The sequence below is a fragment of the Meles meles genome, chromosome 8 (genome assembly GCF_922984935.1).
Source record: "Meles meles chromosome 8, mMelMel3.1 paternal haplotype, whole genome shotgun sequence".
In the NCBI taxonomy this organism is placed as follows: domain Eukaryota; kingdom Metazoa; phylum Chordata; class Mammalia; order Carnivora; family Mustelidae; genus Meles; species Meles meles.
The window spans coordinates 112,440,341-112,462,391 of record NC_060073.1 but is presented as its reverse complement, the minus strand read 5'-3'; the positions used below and the strand labels follow the sequence as shown (position 1 = coordinate 112,462,391).

Genomic DNA, 22,051 nt, shown 5'->3' with positions numbered 1-22,051 from the left:
GGGATGCCCAGTGATTGCGTGGTACTAGAGGCCAAGGGAGACCTGCAATTCTGGGTCCCATGAAATTATAATAGGCAGAGACAGTTCTTGGCGAACTACCACACCCTGGACACTGCAGGCAGCAAACTGAAACACACCCCCGTGACTTTTGTGAAAGACACCTACTTGCCAGTCCTGGAAATTCAGCTTTAGGGGCTGGCTTCAGATTTGGCACACATTTAGAGGCTATGAAGGTATTCTTAAGGAACATAGGATAGGAGAGACCATCTCTGCACTTCCCCTCTGCTTCCCTGCAGGTCACCACTATCTCCCTGAAAGAAGCTTATACGTGCATCTGGAGCCCTGACTTTTTCTACTGCTGCCCAGGGGACACCTTCAGATGGCCTAGCTCTAGGGACCAGCAGGGCGTATGCCTGTGGTTCCACAGCACTGTATATATCTGCATTCTTTAAAAGCTGCTGCCTGGGGATCTGGTTTCTAATCAGCTTAAGTCTAGGTGCTGAATGAGATCCTTCTTTTTGGAACACTGACTGGTCTTGGCATACCCTCGATTACTGGGAGACATTAACAATAACAATGAAATAAGCTTCTTGGACAGTCACAAAGGTTTGAGAGACAACCAACAGCCAGGGCAGGGGTGAATATTAAGGTTCATCTCCTACACAAGATCAACCCTTCAAAACTGGGACAGGTAACTATTTCATTTAATGTATAGAAACTTGTACAGAAAATTAAGCAAAATGAAGAAACACAGCAACATATTAAAAACAAAAGAAAAGATAAAACCTCAAAAAAAAAAACCTTAATGGAATTAAGTAATGATAAAGAGTTTGGGGCACCTGGGGGGCTCAGTGGGTTAAGCCTTTGCCTTCAGCTCAGGTCATGATCTTGGGGTCCTGGGATCAAGCCCCGCATTGGGCTCTCTGCTTGGCAGGGAGCCTGCTTCCTCCTCTCTCTCTGCCTGCCTCTCTGCCTACTTGTAATCTCTGTCAAATAAATAAATAAAATCTTAAAAAAAAAAGTAATGATAAAGAGTTCAAAGTAATGGTCATTAAGATGCTCACTGAACTCAGGAAAACAATGGATAAATACAGAACTTCAAAAAAGAGACAGAAAATACAGGAAAGTTCTAAGCAGAAATCACAGAGCTGGAGTGTATAGAAAGTCAACCAAAAAAACCATAAAAATTCAAAACAAAACAAAAAAACACCACACACAGTAGAAGAGTTCAAAAGCAGAATAGAGGAAGTAGAAGAAAGGATCAGTGAACTGAAAACCAGGTGGAGGAACTTACCTGATCTGAGCCGCAAAAAGAAACAGGAACAAAAAAAGAGTAAACACAGTTAAAGGGAGTTATGGGACAATATCAAGATGACCAAAATTTGCATTTTAGGATTCCCAAAAGGAGAAGAAAGAGAGAAAAAGGCAGAAAACTTTTGTGACGAAATAATGGCTGAAAACTTCCCTAAGCTGTGGAAAAAAAGAGATATCCAGATCCAGGAATCCCAGAGAGTTCCAAATAAGATGAATCCAAACGATCCCATACAAAGATATATTATAATTAAAGTGCAAAATGCTGTAAGTTAAAGACAAGGGGAAGGAATCTTAAAAGCATCAAGAGAAAAATCACTTGCTACATAAAGGGAACCCCCTTAAAACTATTCGATTTTTCAGAAGAGATTCTGTAGCCTAGAAGGAGTAGCATGATATATTTGAAATGCTGAAAGAAAAAAAATATCTAAGGAAGAAGAAGAATACACTACATAGCAAAGTTATCATTCAGAATTAAAGAAGAGATAAAGAGTTTTCCAGAAAAGCAAGAGCTAAAGGAGTTGATCACTACTAAACCAGCCTTACAAGAAATGCTAAAGGGACTTCTTCAAGCTGAAAAGAAAGGACACTAATTAGTGATAACTAATTAGTGATAACTAATTAGTAACACAGAAAAATATAACTCTCACTGGTAATGGCAAATAAATAATAAAGTAGTGGATTAATCACTTATAAAGCTAATATGAAGGTTAAAAGTCAAAGGTAGTAAGAATGACCAACTGCAATAATTAGCTAAGAGTTACACATGATAAAAAGATGTAAAATGTCACAACAAAAACATAAAACACACCAGAGGTAGAGTAAAAATGTAGAGCTTCAAAAAGTATCCAAACTTATATTAACTTAAACTAGAATGTTATAAATTTGTTCTATGTAAGCCTCATGATAACCACCTAACAAAAATCCAGAGTAGGTACACAAAAGATAAATGAGAAAGGAATCGAAACATGCCACTAAAGAAAGTCATCAAGCCACAAAGGAAGAGAGCCTGAAAAGAAGAAAGGAACAGAGGAATGAAAAAACAGCCAGAAAAAAAAAAACAAAAACAGAAACAAAATGGCAAGAAGCACATAGATCAATTATTACTTTAAATGCAAATGGACTAAAAGTTGCAATTAGAGTAGAAAACATAGAGTGGCTGAATGGATTAAAAAAAAATTCACGAGTCATCCATTTGTGACATCTAAGAGACTCACTTCAGACTTAAGGACAAACACAGATGAAAATGAAGGGATAGAAAAAGATATTCCATGCAAATGGAAACCAAACAAGAGCTGGAGAAGCTATACTTATATCACGCTGGACAAAATAAATTATAAAACAAAGTTTGTAATAAGTGGCAAAGAAGGGTATCATCTAATGCTAAAGAGGTCAATCCACAAAAGGATATAATACTTGTAAATATTTATACACCAAAATAGGAGCATATAAATATATAAAGAAAATATTAACAGACCTAAAGGAATGAAGTAGATGGCAATATACTAACAGTAGGGGACTTTGATACCCCACTTACATCAATGGACAGATCATCCAGACCAAAAATCAATAAGGAAATACTGGCCTTAAATAACATGGCAGACTAGAGAGGCTTAACATATACAGAGCACTCCATCCAAACAGAACAGCATAAACACATTCTTCTCAAGTGCAAATGGAAAAATTCTCTAGGAGAGATCTTATATTAGGCCACAAAAGTGGTCTTAACAAATTTAAAAAGGTGAAGTCATACGAAGCATGTTTTCTGACCATGATGGAATGAAACTAGAAATCAATTATAAAAAGAAAACTGGAAAATTCATAAATATGTGTATATTAAACAACCAGTGAAAAACTAATAGGACAAAAAAATTTAAAATAAAAATAAAAAATACCTTGACACACATAAAAATGCAAATACAATATACCAAAACTTACAGGACATAGCAGAAGCAGTTCTAAGATGCAAGTTCATAGAAATAAATGCCTATCCAAGAAATATGACAAATCTAAAGTAAACCACCTAACTTTACACTTCAAGGAACTAGAAAGAGAATAAACAAAGCCCAAAGTTAGTAGAAGGAAGGAAAAAACAAAGATCAGAGGAGCAGTAAAGGAAATAGAGACTAAAGTGACTAGAGAAAATGTAACCAAGAGCTGTTTCTTTGAAAAGATGAAGAAAATTGGCAAATCTTAAGCTAGCTCACCAAAAAAAGGCTCCAATAAATAAAATCAAAAAGGAAAGAGGAGACATTACAGCTGATACTACAGAAATACAGAATATAATAAGAGATTTCCAGAAACAATTGTACACCAACAAATTGGAAAACCTAGAAGAAATGGATAACTTCCCAAGTACATACAACCTTACAAACCTGAAAAATGGAAGAAATAGAAAATCTAAACAGGCCAATTACTAGTAAGGAGATTGAATCTGTAATTAATTTCCTCCCTACAAACAAAAGTCCAGTTCCAAATGGCTTAACTGGGTATTTCTACCAAATATGCAAAGAGGAATTAATACAAATTTTTCTCTAAGTCTTCCAAAAGGTAAGAGGAAGGAACACTATTAAATTCATTTTTTTAAAAGGCCAGCACTGGGCTCCTGGGTGGCTCAGTTGGTTAAACAACTGGCTTGGACTCAGGTCATGATCCTGGAGTTCTAGGATCAAGTCCCGCATCAGGCTCCCTGCTTAATGGGGAGTCTGCTTCTCCTTCTGATCCTACCCTTCTTGTGCTCTGTCTTACTCTCTCTCTCTTTCAAATAAATAAAAAAATAATAAAAATAAAAGGCCAGCACTACCCTGATATCAAAACCATACAAAGACACAAGAAAAATTACAGGCCAATATTCCTAATGAACAGAGATGCAAAAATCTCACAAATATATTAGCAAACCAAATTCAACAAGACATCAGAAGGATCACACACACATTCAATTTCTTCCAGGGATCCAAGGATGGTTCATCATTGGCAAATCAATCGATGTGACACACCACATTCCCAAAATGAAGGATAAAAATCATATGATCATTTCAATAGACACGGAAAAAGCATTTGACAAAATTCCACATCTGAAGGAAGCAAACTATGCTCCATGGGCCAAATCTGGCCTGCCACCTCTCTTTGGATAGTCTGGAAAGTTTTTATGTTTTTGAAAATTTGAAAAGAATCAAAAGAAGAATATTCAGTGACACATGAAAATTATATGAAATTCAAATTTGACCACTACCTATAACAGTCTTGCTGGAACACAGCTGCATTCATTCACTTATGCAGTACTGTCTGTGGCTGCTTCAACTTCATGCTCCATGGCAGAGCTGAGCAGTCCTGACAACGACCATCGGTGGTGCTCTCACTGCTTTGCACTGCTGTTCAATACAGCAGACTACAGTGACACATTTATATCTGGATAGAGTTTTGAGTGCCTTGTATATCCTGATACTGTAAAATATTAATGTTTTATTACCTGTCATGTCTAGTGTTGAGCTTTTAAGGACAGAGCAGTGTGGATGACTTTGTTGTTGTAATAAATGGCAGAGCATTGTGTTAATCATGCAATAAGAGGACAACTGTGCTACAAGAATACAATATATGCTGACATCATCATACCAAGAACTCATCACAACAGTCCCAACTCAGAAGAAAGTACTGATTATAAGAATTCAGGGTATTTAAGACGGAACATTTCAGCACTACGGAATTTCTACCCCTCCCCCAAAAGAACAACAACAACAACAACAACAAAAAAAACCCAAAAAACAAACAAACAAAAATGAGGTTCCAATAAAAGTCAGTTTCTGAGTGGCTAATTATTAGTAATGCAAGGAAAGCCATTTACCAATGCAGAGTTGCTTATTTTGTGCGCTTGCAATAGATAAAGAGATGTGTACAGAGAAACTAGACTTAAGACTATTAGCCTTCTGGGGCACCTGGGTGGCTCAGTCAGTTAAGCATCTGACTCCTGGTTTTGACTCAGGTTTTGTGGGACTGAGCCCCACATCTGGCTCCACACTCAGCGGGAAGTCTGCTTGAAGATTCTGACCGTCTATCCCTCCTCCCACTTGTGCATGTGCACACACTCTCCAATAAATAAATCTTAAAAAAAAGACTATTAGCCTTATGGTGAGAACCTCTGCTTGAATAGTTGAGGACATTCTCAGTAATATCAATAGAAAACTAAAAAACGAAGATATTATTTCAAGCCACTATCCTTGGTTCTTGATGAGTTGGCAGATGTTACCAATACATACTACTCAGTTGTTTATTCAAGAAGTCAGTGCTTCGTTTGAAGTGACTGAGGGATTAGCCTTGACTAGTCTGCATGGAACAACTATAGGTGAGAATAATTTAAAAAAATTGGAGAAACTGTAATACTTCAGTACAGCCTGAAGTGGAATCTGCTATGGTAGTTAAAGTGTGTGGAGCAGAAAAGGATGTAATTTGACAAATGTACAAAGCTCGTGAAAATGTAGTGTTTAATGCTTATGGTTTTTCACTGTATCGTTCATCAGTGGTACCGTGTGGGAAATATTTGCATCTATCAGGTGTTACTGGATCAGTAGTGTCCAGGTAAACTTCATTCACTCTCCTGGACTTACCTGCTGCCAATTCTGTGAATTTCTTTCAGAAACAGAAGCTGAGAGCCTGACCTGTGCTATCATATGGCAGCTCAGTGGCTAAGGAGGGGTAAAGTTTTATAGTGATCTTTGAACTCAGGGCTGAGATTGAAATTTTTATGAATGAGAAGAATTTCCCTTGTGGTGAATGGCTTTGGAAATTAGTTTTTACTGCAAATTTGAGGATGTTTCTTAATGAATTCAACCTAAATTACAAGGCAAAAAAAAATGCTTACATAAAATAACTTTTGAAAGGTACATTTTGAAACAACTGACATTTAATCACAAGAAACGTTGAACTATTTTTACAGTTCTCATGCTGTCAAAAGTAAAAGAAGCAAGATTTCCATTCTTACACAAATTTGTAGCAATTATTTTCTGAGATCAAACTATAGTTCCAGTGGTATTTTACCACTAAGGCGGCCATAGACCTGCAACCCCACTCCCATTACCTGCATGATACATTTCCTATTTCCTACACAGTCTCACTTTCAGACTGAGGGCTTAAAGCTCAAACTTTGGTTAGGGTAAATAATAGTCCTTTTATGTTCAGTACCATTTTTATCTTTCTAGAGTCTTTACTAGGGAGTACATAAAAGAGATGGCTATATTCACAGAGAATTCAGGTTAGATTAGTAGAGATTTCTGTGGAAATCATCTTAATTTTCCCAGACTTACCCATACTAAGATCCATGCAAGGCATCACAGTGTCCGGACACCCGATATGGACAGGCTCCTGCTTACAATGTGACCACTGAGGGTAACACACAGTGCAATGTATCACAGCACAAAGAAGGCATTAAAACACCTGCAGCATGGCCCAGCGAGTGCCTTGGACGTTGCAGTGAGCACAAGGTTAAAGGGGAAGGAAGAGAGAAGAAAGAAGAAACAGAGGGTCCTAGTACTCGCTGCTGACTCCCAGTCAGTCATGCCTACTGCTCATTTATAAAATTATCTTCTAAAACTCCATCTTTTCCTTCAAAACACTCAGCAAATTAAAAAGAAGAAAAGGCCTCATCTAGCTAAAGGTTGGGGGCTATGCATTTGTACTAACTGTGTTTCCAAGAGTAAAACTTGTTGTTCAAACAGTCTCCACAAAGGAGGAGAAGCCACTCACCACTGAGCTGCTGGGCCACGGCCAGGCGGCTGGGCCGCAGGGTGAACTGGCACTGTGTCTCCCGGGGCAGCTGCTCCATGAGGAGGGACTCCTGGAGGTTGGAAGGCGTGCCAGAGTCCTTCGATCCCTGTGTCAGGAGCAGAGTGTCTCGAAGATGGCTCATTTTAATTCCATAGGGATATTCATGCCCTACACAGAGAAAAATCTAAATGTAGACGTTAGGATGACCAGCCCCACGAGCATGTGAGCTACATACGAGAAGGCACTGTCGTTTGCTCCTGGGACTTTGGGAGTGAAGAGGTCTGCATGATCACTGCGTGCTCCCACACTTGGAGACCCCACACGATGCAGGTGGCCCCTTCAATGTAGTTTTAAGCAGGTGATCGTTGCGGGGGCGGGGTGTCAGAAAAAAGCAAAAGGAAAAAAATCTTTAAAGAGTATCTTCTTTGGAATGCACAGACTCGCCTATGAGCTGCAGGACGTTGAATTTTCCTATGTTTGCACCCGGGGCTGTTTAAGGTACTCTAGTTCTCTTTTGACACTAACTATATCTGTAAATCTTCAGCAATTCCTTGACATCTCTCACTTATCACACAGTGATAAAGATCAAGTAAGTGAACTTTATAATAAAATTTAAATAGTAAGGGCAAAGAACGATGTATTTCAAGCATCACTATTCAACACAAGATGTCTGTCTGAAAAAGACATTTCATTACTTCTTATTAGTTAGGTCATCAGAGTTACTCCAGAGAATCAGGACTAGTTTGATTCATGCTTTCTTCCTGCTGCTGCCCTTTGAAGGTGGTGTTCACAGGCAATAATCAGAAGGAAGACTGCAGCAGGGCACGTGAAACAGAAACAGGATTCAAAATCTACAAACTAGAAGTAAACCCAAGACGTCTGACTGCAACATGACTTTTTGCTCTTTAATATTTTCAGCGATTGCATTTTCTTAACCCTTCAAGTACTCTTGTGCTGCAGGTCTGCCTTTTTCTCTTTTTCTTTTAAGTACAGAGAGTAAGTTCTGTTCTACTCCTCATCTATCACTGAATGTAACCCTGTGAACTCTTCCCTTTCCTTTCCATCTAGCATAGGTACACAATATCAACATTCCAATAATATCGAGCATTACAGCTGCTCCCAGGGATTAAGGCCAAAAAAAAAAAAATAGCTTGTAGCTAAACTAGAGTTGAAGTTTCCAAGGCACACTACTGAAATACACAATGGACAACTGCTGCTAAATCAAGTCCCATGGTTATTTTCTTTTTTTAGTGAGTTATCAATGAAGCTTGAAGCTGTCTTAAGCCCAAAAGCTGACATCTAAATAGTTTTAATTAATATATTTTATGAAAACAATTAAAGCATTATTTTTCATCACAACTTGGTTACTCAATGATTTTTATGAAAATGACATTAAAAAAATCTGGAAATGCAGTGAATTTTGGCCTCAGCTATGTACATGACAGCTTACTTTAAGTGTGAGAATGCATATTCTACAGAAGGGTTTGGTTTTAGATTATGCAGATCACTTGAAACACCCTGAATTACAAAGTAGTGCTCTCCCAGGTAAATGGAAGCATTACATGAGATAATGCATATGATAAGCTTTGCACAGTATGTGGCAGATGGCGAGCATTTAAAAATTATTAGCAGAAATCGCCCTCTTCATCATTATTACTGTCATCATCTCAAGATCTGCTACAGGTAGAAAAAAAATTTAAAAAGATTTGCAAAATAGCAGCTTATCAAGTGAAAAAATACAAAGAGAAATTTACATTTCTCTTCTCAACTAACTATACTGTTAGCTGTTCGAGGGAAGAGACAGCATTTGCCTAGCACTTGGGAAATGGCTGTTTTAGTATGTATCAAACGAATAAACAGATATATGAAATTTAATATTTGATGGTGCTTAACATTTAGGACCACCCCTGACCAATTCTCTGAGACATTTAGAATCATAATCTCATCTTAGATTTTTGAAGAGACTTACCAATAAGTGGGTACGGCGCTTCTTCTCTGCCAGAATTGACCCATAACTGGTAATCTCTCTCAGAGCCCTTGGGGATAAAAGAAGTAATGATAATTCTTTCATGTTTGGTAATTAAATAAGGACACTGTTTGGGGCCATATTTGTTTTGAAAAAAAGTGGGATTGCTGTAAGTGCTATTCAGGTTCAATACAGTTTCTGAAGATGGCAATGTTAATTGCTACAACCTATCTTCCCCTGTCTTATCCCTAGCAGAGGACTCAGGACTTCTGCCCCTTTTCCCTAGTGATGACAAGGGGTCCACAGACCACAATGGAAGCAGGCCCTCACAATTACGGGTAGCCCACAGAACGTAAAATTATAGACCTCTTTACAAGGCAAAAAGAAATGTTCTGGTTTTCTACAAGGTTAATCTCTTCTTTGGAGTCCTGACTTCTGCTCTGTCTCTGGACTTCTCAGAGAATACAGGACTTAATCTCCAGCAAGCCCTTGCAAAGACATCCTTGTTATTCAGAAAGCCAAAACCCTGCTGTGCCTGAGATGAAAAACTAAAATCTCAAAGGCTGATTATTAGTTCAGCTATTTCTGAGCAGAAAGAGAATGACCAAGAGGCTCTGAGGAGATAGGTAGCTGGCACAGTCTACACTGATTTTATTTTGGGCAAGTCCAGTCCTGGGAACAGAAAGGACAAGAATTCTGTCTAGAGAATAGGCCCAGTCATAAAAAACAATGAAATTGTTCACTAGCAGAATTATAGTCCAGCAATACTAAAAAATCTTACTTGGAAGACATAATACTAAATTATGTAGACTTTGCTGTATCCTTTAGGAGGGGATAGAGTAAAAATGTTTTAAGTGAGACTAGAGGAGATTGGCAATATTCGATATTCTTGCCTTTATTTTTTGATTAAAAATCATGGTCCTGACCTTATCATGGAAGGTCCTGGCTGTGGAGAATAGCCTCTGGCCCCCTCCTGTACTCTGTCACTTCCTGTCCCCGTCCTCTAATCATAAAATTTTATAGCAAATAGGGAGAACAAGCAATCTAATGAAAATCCTTTTTTTTTGGTAGTATGTGAAAACATTGTAATAATCCTTTAGAATAGAAGAGTATAACCAAATAGCCTCAATTCTTAATTATAATGAATAGAAATATCTTTGGTCTGAGGAGATGGATCACTTTTTTCAAAGGAGAAGCATAAATAAAATAAGTCATGTCATTAATTAATTTCCTTTCCTTTCCCTTAAACTATTATTCACTTCCTTCCCAGTGTATATAAATCTAATCATATCTTACATCTTTACAACCTTTACCAAAAGAAATCAGATTTCTAAAAAAAAATTAAAAAATCAGATTTCTTACCCTAAACTCTGATTTCTCTGAGTGCTTAAGGGCTTATGATAGTACCATGTCTGAGTAAATCCAAATGTAACTTATCAGACTATGGCATACACAAAACCTGTGACATGTTACATCATAGTAACAGTGTGCTTTCGTATTTAGAGAGAATCTGATTCAAGAAATGGCATTATTCAAGTGCTTCCTTTAGTTTCCAACCTTCTGAAAGTCTCTTCTTTTAATATAAGACCCACTGTGTGGTGCTTATCTACTGATAAGGGGGAGATGGGAACTTTCTGGTCTTCTCCCTACCTCATCCTCAAACACGCCAATCTTCTCCATTAATAAAATTTCAAAAACTTACCTTGGCCCCAAAACCAGAAAGAAGGAGAAGCTAAATGCAAAACAGGGGAACAGGTGGTATGTACACTAAAGCTCTTTAACCTCACAATCTAACTCAAAGCTTGTTTTTTAATTTACCAATTCATTAGAGGTACCAGTCATCTCACCTTCTGGATCTACAGCCAGTGAATATAGATTCTAGCTATGGGTTCTTCACATATACATTCTACTACAGAGCAAATCCTTCAGAATTCATCATCCTAAGATGGATGGAATCTTGGGATCATAGAAGAATAATTAGGTAAAGAGAAGAATCAGAAAAGGAGATAGAGGTAGAGGGAAAGAACAGTCACAGAGAGACAAGTGGGAAGGAGGTTAGAACTTTCTCATTAGAATCTTAGACCATGAAACCCCTCCATCTGTATACGTATATAGCATATACGGTATAAATAATCTTATTATCACTCTAAGATTATAGCCTTATCATATTATGCTTTCGAGTTCACGTAAGTCTTATGTCAATAAGAAGTAGCATCTAATATTAAAGTTTTTCTGTCCTTATTTTTCTCCATTTTTAGGACTAAAACATGAATTTGGTATCACTAGTAATTAGCTGTCTTATGATAAAAGGGATAATATTTATATGACTCTAAAGTATCAAAGTTTGTTTTTAATTGAGAATATCTAGTAGAGTAACTTACAGTTATCCCTAGCATTGGTAGTGACATGCTGATAACTTCATTTGCTGTATCTGAATTTGTTACTGTTATAGTTTTAGACTGCAGGAAAAAAGAAATAAGAAATGTAGTTATAAATAGAGTATTAAATCAGGTGAATAAATAATTATTATGAAATGATTACCCAAAGGCAAATTTGGTTTCAAGTGTTAACAGTGTAAAGCACATGACTTAAGTAGAACAACAAGCTCTTGATGATAATTTACTTTCATTCCATTATACCTTATGCCTTTGATAAAACATCTATTTCTCTTAATATAAAGAATGTGTAGCTCACAAAATATAAAACCTTCAGCGAGAAAGAAAAAGATTAACCTCACATGAGAGAGAGTACATGGACCACCCTCCCAAACCACTTCCCCCAAATCTAGTGAAGCCAGCACTCTGTATCCTCTCATAATTGCAAATTGTATTTCCATAATGAGAGAGCACTGGATCACTTTCTCCTTGTTCCTGAGCACTGTTTTCACAGTCATTTCTTTGGATGGTAAGAAGCTGAGGTAAAATCAGAATAAAAACTGGCTACAAAAAGACATTTAAAGTTTAGAATTTTTAAAAACCACTATTTATGGAGCACTATGTTAAACACTGTGGCTACCGAGATTTTCAGTGTTGAAACCTGCAGATACCTGAAAACCAGCGAATCTGGCAAACAGGACTGAGAATTTTAGAAAGCTTAATTCTGTTGCCAAGTCTGCTATTGAATAGATCTCTGATAGCTCTGTGCTAAACTACATTTAGAAATTACTACTTAAAAACAGTTTGCCACAAACAAAAAAGGGATTAACAAGATTTGGGGGTATCTATCTAGAGTTCACTGAATTCTAAGACATTTAAATGTAAGACAAGGCTACCCTATCAAAAAAGAAGGATTTACTAGGCAGATAGGTTTTACATGTTGTAATTACCAGATGAATCAGCAATTAGGGCTGTGTCCCTAACAGGACTTAAATGGTATAAATAAGTAGTTTAGGCAGAAACGAAATGATATAAAAACAAAAATGTTATGAGAATAATGTTAAGTGAAATCCACTGACCATTCACCCCTTGTCATTCCATTACAGTATTTTTTTTCCTCTATAAGCCGATTATTTGACATGAAATTGCCTCTTAAACTTGTTTGCTAATTGATTTCAAATTGTGCTCTTGAACTCCAAAGATGATGCAAAAGTCTCTCAGAAGCCAACAGGCAGGGCTTAGAGCACCCACCCCAGCGTCTGTCTTCTACCAGAGTGGCATAGATGTTTTATACGTTGGGCTTTAACTTGAGATACAATTTTATGAAAGGCATCTGCTTTTTTTTTTTTTTTAAGTCTGAAAACCTATCCTTAAATTAAATTTTAAAGAAATTCTCTCATGAGTCTTTTGTAAAATGAAGAATCTTTCCTGTAATACCAATAGTCACCTAATATATCTGGATTCTAAGACAGTGATTTTTCTTAATATTAGACACATATATTCAAAACTAATTATAGGTGTGTGTTTTTCCTTGCATGCCTTCCTGGCAGACTAAACAAATGAATTTCTGCAGATAATCTTCTTTGGCTAGTAAACAAATAAAGCAAACAGAGAAAAATGAAAATATGGCTTTTTTCCCCCCGTGTTAGCAGAATTCACTGACAGGCTGTGTATAACTAAAGGCCAAGGATAAAGAATGCTTTCCATACATACATACATTCCTATTTTGGGGGGAATCGCTCTTTCTGGAAGCAGAGGTCCCTGAAAGGAGACTCTTGTCATGATGTAACTTCAGAGAGCGAAGGACAGTGTGTCCTATCATTGTTGAGTTAGTCAGGGTACTAGTGATAAAAACAAAATGTCCAACCTGACCACATCTCTTGTCTTCTCTTCCAAAGAGAATGAAACTCTGGGTCTTTCTCAAATATACACTTTCCACACACTGAAAATGTTAAAAAAAAATTCAAGGGATTTTCCAAGAATATCCTAATTATAACCAATTGCCACAACAACTGAAATCAAAGCCGGCAGCAAAATAGAGGTAGGTTTTTATTTGTTTGTATTTTGCTACTTTGCTACAGTAGATCTTTGTAGTTTCACACCATAAAAATCTGAGTATTTCCCCCAAGCAGTGACATCTGGCACTCACGTCAGAACATTTACATAACTTTTGCTTTTGGCTGAAACTAACCGTTTTGTACTACATCTTTTTCCAATGTGACCCAGAGCTATTGCGAAGTATGGCAATGTATAGTATCATAAAAGCATCCATAAGTTCCCATTTTGTTCATCACTGATAACATCTTGGCATATATTCTATATTTCCAGTTATCAAATTATACATAATAACCAAGGTTAAATAGGCTTGTTATTTGACCAATATGATAAAAACTGTGAGGCAGAAACATGCTGATCCCTTAAAAATGTTCTCTCTCCTAGCTCATCCATTTGTTAACCCAAGGGATTCAATTCCTAAAAATTCATAGAATGAAGATAGATTCATAGAATGAAGAACTATCTAAAACCACCTTCTACTTAAGAAGTGAAAGCTGGAAGAAATTGCTTCATACTAACAGGAACTATATCCTTGTGAAAATGGCTTTACTACAAGCCTCTGCAGCTACTTTAGAAAGGCTCCAGAGAAACATTAATGCCAGAGGGAGGAAAGAGACATCTGACAAGCAATATTCTTTCTGAGGATTAGTATGAAATACAGGAGTTCATGTGAATTTCTCTTGTGTCATTTTCTCTAGGGTTTACTTTTCACATATACAAAGACGTACATAGACCCAGGAAAATGCATTTTCCCACAACGGTATTTCTAAGTGCTTGCCTTCCATAGCACATCCACAGTCTGTCTGTCTGTCTGCCTCCCTGCCTGTCTCTTTTCATCCATGGTGCTCTGCTTTATGCAGGGACTTGGAATTGAATTTTCTGGCTTAGAAACACTTACATAGGCACAATTCCCAATGTCCTTGGCGAAGATTTTGAGGGGAATGCTCTTCGGGTAGTCCTTCTCTTTCTCTAGATTGATGTATCTAATCAAATGCAACAACAACCCAAAACAACACTGAGTCAGATGGATTTTGCTAATGGTTTATTTTTAAATCAATTTATTTTGCTAATATTTTCAATATACTTATAGACTACATTTTATAAGACAGATGGAAAGACTCAGCAAAATTGGATTACATTATGGGTTGGAAGAGAATCAAATTCTCAGGACATCAGGTAAGGGCACAACAACAAATGAGAGATCTATTCCCAGTGAGGTTTGAGAAGCACAGTCAGGTTTAGGCACCTCTGGGTGGCATTTTGTCTTCCAAGCTTTCCCCTCTTCCCTGGACAGGCCTGGAAACTTACTGACAAGTACAGAGGCATATATAATATTTTATTACGCCAAACCAAGATAGTGGCCTTTTACTTCTCATTTAGCTCTCGGGTAGAGTGTATGTCTTCCTTTAGGAAGGTAGCAAGGGGAGGAAGGAGGAAAGGGTTATGGAAATAAGAGAGAAACCTCGATTGACCATTTAGTCTGTATATTCAAAGGTGAGGGAAATAATTGATTTTTGAGGTGCTTGGCAGAAATCCTTCCATATATGGAAACCTAATACATGTTTCTGAGGAAACTGCTCCAAATGGTAGGTTGGAGACATGGAAATGGGAGAGATTACTGACTAATTTCTGTCTAATCATACCTCAATGTTCTCCTTCCTAGAAAGTAAGGAATACATGTACCAAAGAGAACACTGTGTACAGTAAGTAGTAGCCGGTGTACAGTTCAAACAGTATTTTATTTTGAGGACAGATGAGTAATTTCTACTAAGGAAAAGAGGAATAGCTTGGGACACATCTCTGCATAGAAGAATTTAATTATTTTAACTACAGGTTGAAGATTAAGAATATGTTATACTGAAAAAAATACCTCTGAAGGAGAGAGAGCCATTTGTCCTTTTGTTCTGAAGAACTGCAATCAAAGAAAATAGGAGAAAAAAATTAAATACGTAACACATTTATGCTAATGTATCTGAGACTGTCAATCCAGACAAAATATTAGCAGCTGTTACTGAGGAAGCGGCACACCAGGGCAGCTCCGGCCTAACTGTGCTCTGGAGAATCCGCAGGGGAAAACCCCATCATGGAAAACCACACAGTCAAGTACAGTCAAACCACACAGTCTAGTCAAACCTCCGAATGGATCCAAGACTGGGCCATTTTCTTACTTTATGGCTCTTTGATAAGTATAACCGTACGGCGGAATGAGTATTTGATCTGGAATCTAAACACCTGGCTTCAAAAACATACACAAAACGACCTGATCATGAGTGAATCACTTCACATCTCTAAGCTCGTTTCCACGTCTGTAAAACTGGGCTAATTGTGGCTTTAACTGCCATACAAACAGAAAATGTGCTCAATCTGAGATGAGAGATTAAAGAGAAATTTGGCATGTTGATGGAAATATCTTGGCCCAGAAACCAGTTTTCCTGTTGGGAAAAGAAGTATTTATACATATAGCAGGATTTTAACTTAGTGAATTAGTTCACAGAACACCTATTCTTAATTACTACAATCTTTTAAGATCAACTCATTTACAGCTAAATCACTAGTGATAATTTTTCTGAAGTTATGGCTACATTTAATTCTTAAACGTGAAAATAATTCAGTGTTTATTTCTATATGGTCTTGTTACTCAGTTTAAAACCATATTTCTAATCTCAACAAAGCTGGAAACTCTTATTATTTTCTTGTTCCAGAAAAACACACTTAAGAAGTATTTGTAATTTGCTTCTAAGTCTGTTGCTTAGCAATTTTCTCCATACACAATTCCCAGGATTGGACATCTGAAAGTACACTACATCTCTTTTACTGACCATCCAATTTTCACCTTCCACAGTTCCTTATAAACTTCTAATATATTCACCTTTCCCAAACAGAAGATTTTCTAGGTTCATTTGTGTCAAATCTTGATTTGGCAAAAAACTGTGTTGAAAAATAGGTGAGTTTTCTTTGGACCTGTGAACTTTCTTCAAAGCTAAAGCAATTGGCTCTTTAAAACACTAAATATTTTTTAAACTTTTTATTGACATGTAAGATACACAGAAAAGTTGTATAATGCTTAAGTGTACAGCTTGAGCATTTTTCACAAATTGAACACACCCACGTGACTAAAGCTCAGATTATGAAATAGAAAATCACCTCGGGAGGACTGCTTGTGCTCCTTTTCAGGCACGAATTCCCACTATCCTGACTTCTTTTTCTTTCTTTCTTTCTTTTTTTTTTTTTAAAGATTTTATTTATTTATTTGACAGACAGAGATCACAAGTAGGCAGAGAGGCAGGCAGAGGGTGGGGGAAGCGGGCTCCTCACTGAGCAGAGAGCCTGATGCGGGGCTCGGTCCCAGGACGCTGGGATCATGACCTGAGCCGAAGTCAGAGGCTTTAACCCACTGAGCCACCCAGGCGCACCCCCACTATCCTGACTTCTAACAGAACAGGATGGTTATGTTTTCTTTATTATAAATGTAACCAGACAGTATGTACTATTTTGCGTCTGGCTTCTTTCATCCAACACTATGTTTATAAGACTTCCCCATATTACCGTATGTGGTTTTAGACTGTTCATTATCATTGTTGTATAGTGTTCCATTGTTTGAATACACAGCATGCATACATTCCTTCAGAAATAAACAACTTATGAAGTGTGTCAGGTTAACCCATTGAGACTGATTTATGTAGTCTCTTGTGTTTTCCCCTCGACACATTCAGGAATTCCTCACTGATTGTGGCAGTTATCAGTCTTAGATTTCAAAGCTATTAGTCCTTTACATTTTTGGTTTCTTTATAGATATTGTAGTGACTGGCTAGGAGAACCCACTTCTTCAGCTGCTATCCTGATGGCATTTTAAACTGATAATGACCTAGATTTTTCTTAATGTTGACTGATATATACCATTTCTGATGTTCTTCAACCCTTCCTAAAAAAAACTATCTGCCTTTTTTTTTTTTTAGCAAAGTTCTGATGGAATAAATTCTTAGAGTTAAAAAAAATCTTTATTTAATTTTAATTATTGAAGGCTATCTTTGCTGGATATCGTAGTCTAGGTTCAAAGTTTTTTCTTTTAACACTTTTAAATAAAGATGCCATTCCACTGTCTTCTGAAATTGCCATAGTTTCTGATGAAAAAGCCACAATGATGCAAATTATTGTTCTCCTATATGTAATGTGTTGTTTTTCTCTGGCTACTTTTAAGATTTTCTCTTATCTTTGGTTTATAGCAGTTTGTAACATGACTAGGGGAAATTTTCTTCATACTCTTATTTGGAGTTCACTGAGCTTACTAAATCTATACATATATTTCACTAAGCTTGGGAGATTTTCAGACTATTACTTCTTCAAAAATTCTGTCCTAATCCCCTCTCTCCTCTTCTGGAGTTCTCGTTACATGTATGTTATATCTTTCAGTATTTTCTAACAAGTCTCTGATGCATTTTGAATTAAAGTTGTCTGTTTTGGGGTGCCTGGGTCGCTTAGTTAAGCATCTGACTCTTCATTTTGGCTCAGGTCTCAGGGTCATGAGATCAAGCCATACATTGGGCTCTGTGATAGTTGTGGGACCTGTTTAAGATTATCTCTCTGATGGGAGAAGATATTTGCAGTACATTATTTGCAGTACAATATTTGCAGTACAGACAAAAGGTTGATATCCAGGATCTATAAAGAACTCCTCAAACTCAACACACACAAAACAGATAATCATATCAAAAAATGGGCAGAAGATATGAACAGACACTTCTCCAATGAGGACATACAAATGGCTATCAGACACATGAAAAAATATTCATCATCATTAGCCATCAGGGAGATTCAAATTAAAACCTCATTGAGATTATCACCTTACACCAGTTAGAATGGCCAAAATTAGCAAGACAGGAAACAATGTGTGTTGGAGAGGATGTGGAGAAAGGGGAACCCTCTTACACTGTTGGTGGGAATGCAAGTTGGTGCAGCCACTTTGGAGGACAGTGTGGAGATTCCTCAAGAAATTAAAAATAGAGCTTCCCTATGACCCTGCAATTGCACTGCTGGTTATTTACCCCAAAGATACAGATGTAGTGAAAAGAAGGGCCATCTGTACCCCAATGTTTATAGCAGCAATGGCCATAGTCGCCAAACTGTGGAAAGAACCAAGATGCCCTTCACTGGACGAATGGATAAGGAAGATGTGGTCCATATACATGATGGAGTATTATGCCTCCATCAGAAAGGATGAATACCCAACTTTTGTAGCAACATGGACGGGACTGGAAGAGATTATGCTGAATGAAATAAGTCAAGCAGAGGGAGTCAAGTATCATATGGTTTCACTTATTTGTGGAGCATAACAAATAACATGGAGGACATGGGGAGATGGAGAGGAGAAGGGAGTTGAGGGAAACTGGAAGGGGAGATGAACCATGAGAGACTATGGACTCTGAAAAACAACCTGAGGGTTTTGAAGGGGTGGAGGGTGGAAGGTTGGGGAACCAGGTGGAGGGTAATAGAGAGGGCACGTATTGCATGGAGCACTGGGTGTGGTGCAAAAACAATGAGTACTGTTACGTTGAAAATAAATATATTAATTAAAAAAAAAAGATTATCTCTCTGACTCCTCCTCTGCCTCTCTCAAATAAATAGAGAAGTACAAAAATTTAAAAAAAGTCTGTTTTCTCTATTCTTCTGATTAGATAATTTGTATTGATGAATCTTCAAATTCACTGACTCCTTCATCTTTCATTTCCATTCTGCAATTAAAGGGATATATATATACATATATATATATATAGAGAGAGAGAGAGAGAAAATTTAAGATACTGCAGTTTTCGGTTCTAATATTTTCATTTGGCTTTTTAAAAATATCTTCTATTTCTCTACTGAGATATCTTTCCATTCGTTTCAGTTGGCTTTTCCTGTTACCTAGTGAGCACAATTAAAAAGTTGGTTTAAAGTTCTTTTCTAAGAGTTCCAACACAGACCACTTCAAGACTGGCCTCTACTGATTATCTTTTCTGGTTCTTTGTAAGTGAAGAAATTTTAGATTGTATTCTGGACATTGTGAATATTTTGTTTGCAGACTGAGTGCTGTTAAATTTGCAGGGTCAATGTCTTTGCTTCAGTTCTTTTAGCGTTAGCTTCAAGTTGCTCTGAGTCTGCTCCATGCATGTCTCCAGCAATCAGTCTCACACGTGGGTAGAAGCTACATACAAAATCTGGGGTTTCCCTCCTCTGTTACTCTCCTTTTCTGAGATTTCCCCCCTAACTTTCCTGTGGCTGTGGTTGACTCAGACCCTGTAATCTGGTTGTTTGGCCAGAAAGACTGGGAGTTTCTGTCAGTTTAGTTGCCCTGCACAATGATATGACTGTAGCCTGCCCTTGGGCCAATGCCTTAAACACAGGAAACTCACCCCTGCTGGTGCCTCCTTCCAAGTCTCAATTCTTCTCCAAAATTGGCCAACTTATGTTCACTTTGTAGAACCTTTACATCCTTGTTGTTGTTTGTATTTTGTTCAGAGTTTACACTTGTTATCTGTAGGGTGGTCAGTCTGTTAAGGCCTTACTCTGCCATACCAAAACTCTTCAGCACAACTTTGTTTTTAAAAATAATCATTTAAATGTGAGACTCTCAAGAATTTGCTAAGATAATACAGAGAGCGCTTTTACCTTCTGGAAGCAATCCTCTTACAATGGCACACTTGTCAAACTGAGAAGCCAACATTGGTACATTACTCTTAATCACATTCTGGACTCTTCAGACTTTGCGTTTTTCCGTTAATGTCCTTTTTCTATCCTAGATGCCAACCCAGGACAACACATTGCCTTGAGTTATCATGTCTCTTTAGTGACTGGTCTAGGATAGTTTCTAAGTCTTTTCCTGTTTTGTTTTTCTGTTGTTTTTTTAAAACCGTGATAATCTGGAGGAGTGCTGGTCAGTTTAACCTATAGAATATCCTTCAGTTTGGGCTTGTTTGAAGTTTTTCTCATGTTTGGACTGGGGTTATGGGTTTTGAGGAGGAATAACACAAAGGTGAATTGCTCTTCTCCTCACATTCTATTGAGGGGTACAAGGCATCATTAGTGATGTTAATTAACCTTAGTCATCTGGTTAAAGTACTATATTTTTTTAAGAATACAATGCGTGTAAAACGTAAAATTGTAAATTTTAAAATTGTAAAATTAACAATTGTAAAATTGTTTCCACATTTTCACTTATTAAAACAACTTAAACAGAAACTCCTTAATTAAAGATATCAGCGTCAGGTGGTTAAGTGCCTCAGGTGGTTAAGTATTCCTGATCTCGGCTCACATCATGATCTCAGGGTTGTGAGATCCAGCCCTGCATCAGGCTCCACACTCAGCAGGGATTCTGCTCGAGGATTCTCTCTTTCCCTCCCCATACTGCCCCTCCTGCCATTCTCCCACTGAAGAAAAAAAATAATACAGGACATCATGTGGTTTGCCCCTTACTAGATATTACTTCCTTTCACCTGTAACTCCAAGGAGATCAAGCAACAGAAAATGATACTATCTGGAGAAATCTGTCATGGAAAACAAGATATGCAGAGAATGATACAAGCATACAGTTCTTCCAAACAAGTTCTTAAAATCTTGTGGTAGGCCAATAATGAGTAATAAAATTTAATGATATGCCTGTTTTTATTAGAAGATTAACCATTTGGGGGTGCTCAGTGGGTTAAGCCTCTGCCTTCGGCTCACGTCATGATCCCTGTTCTGGGATCGAGCCCCGCATCAGGCTTTCTGCTCAGCGGGGAGCCTGCTTCCCTCTCTCTGCCTGCCTCTCTGCCTACTTGTGATCTCTGTCAAATAAATAAACAAAATCTTAAAAAAATGGGCAGAGGACATGAACAGACATTTCTGCAAAGAAGACATCCAGATGGCCAACAGACACATGAAAAAGTGCTCCACGTCACTCGCCATCAGGGAAATACAAATCAAAACCACAATGAGATATCACCTCACACCAGTCAGAATGGCTAAAATGAACAAGTCAGGAAATGACAGATGCTGGAGAGGATGTGGAGAAAGGGGAACCCTCCTCCACTGTTGGTGGGAATGCAAGCTGGTCCAACCACTCTGGAAAACAGCATGGAGGTTCCTCAAAATGTTGAAAATAGAACTACCCTATGACCCAGCAATTGCACTACTGGGTATTTACCCTAAAGATACAAACATAGTGATCCGAAGGAGCACGTGTACCCGAATGTTTATAGCAGCAATGTCTACAATAGCCAAACTATGGAAAGAACCTAGATGTTCATCAACAGATGAATGGATAAAGAAGATGTGGTATATATACACAATGGAATACTATGCAGCCATCAAAAGAAATGAAATCTTGCCATTTGCGACGTGGATGGAACTAGAGCGTATCATGCTTAGTGAAATAAGTCAATCGGAGAAAGACAACTATCATATGATCTCCCTGATATGAGGACATGGAGAAGCAACATGGGGGGGTAGGAGATAGGAGAAGAATAAATGAAACAAGATGGGATTGGGAGGGAGACAAACCATAAATGACTCTTAATCTCACAAAACAAACTGGGGGTTGCTGCGGGGAGGTGGGATTGGGGGAGGGGGAGCG

The 22,051-nt window shown here is 37.6% G+C and overlaps 1 protein-coding gene across 2 annotated transcripts in view; it reads right to left on the bottom strand.

The window, feature by feature from the left end:
- ARHGAP20 (Rho GTPase activating protein 20) overlaps nucleotides 1-22,051 on the bottom strand; it is a 133,240-nt gene that overhangs the window by 20,302 nt on the left and 90,887 nt on the right. For both annotated transcript variants that reach the window (XM_046017503.1, XM_046017504.1), the window contains exons 5-9: nucleotides 15,335-15,376; nucleotides 14,363-14,447; nucleotides 11,416-11,493; nucleotides 9,038-9,104; nucleotides 7,048-7,236 (exon numbers count right to left, since the gene is read on the bottom strand). In XM_046017503.1, coding sequence (XP_045873459.1) covers nucleotides 7,048-7,236; nucleotides 9,038-9,104; nucleotides 11,416-11,493; nucleotides 14,363-14,447; nucleotides 15,335-15,376 — 461 coding nt within the window. The remainder of the gene's footprint in view (nucleotides 1-7,047; nucleotides 7,237-9,037; nucleotides 9,105-11,415; nucleotides 11,494-14,362; nucleotides 14,448-15,334; nucleotides 15,377-22,051) is intronic.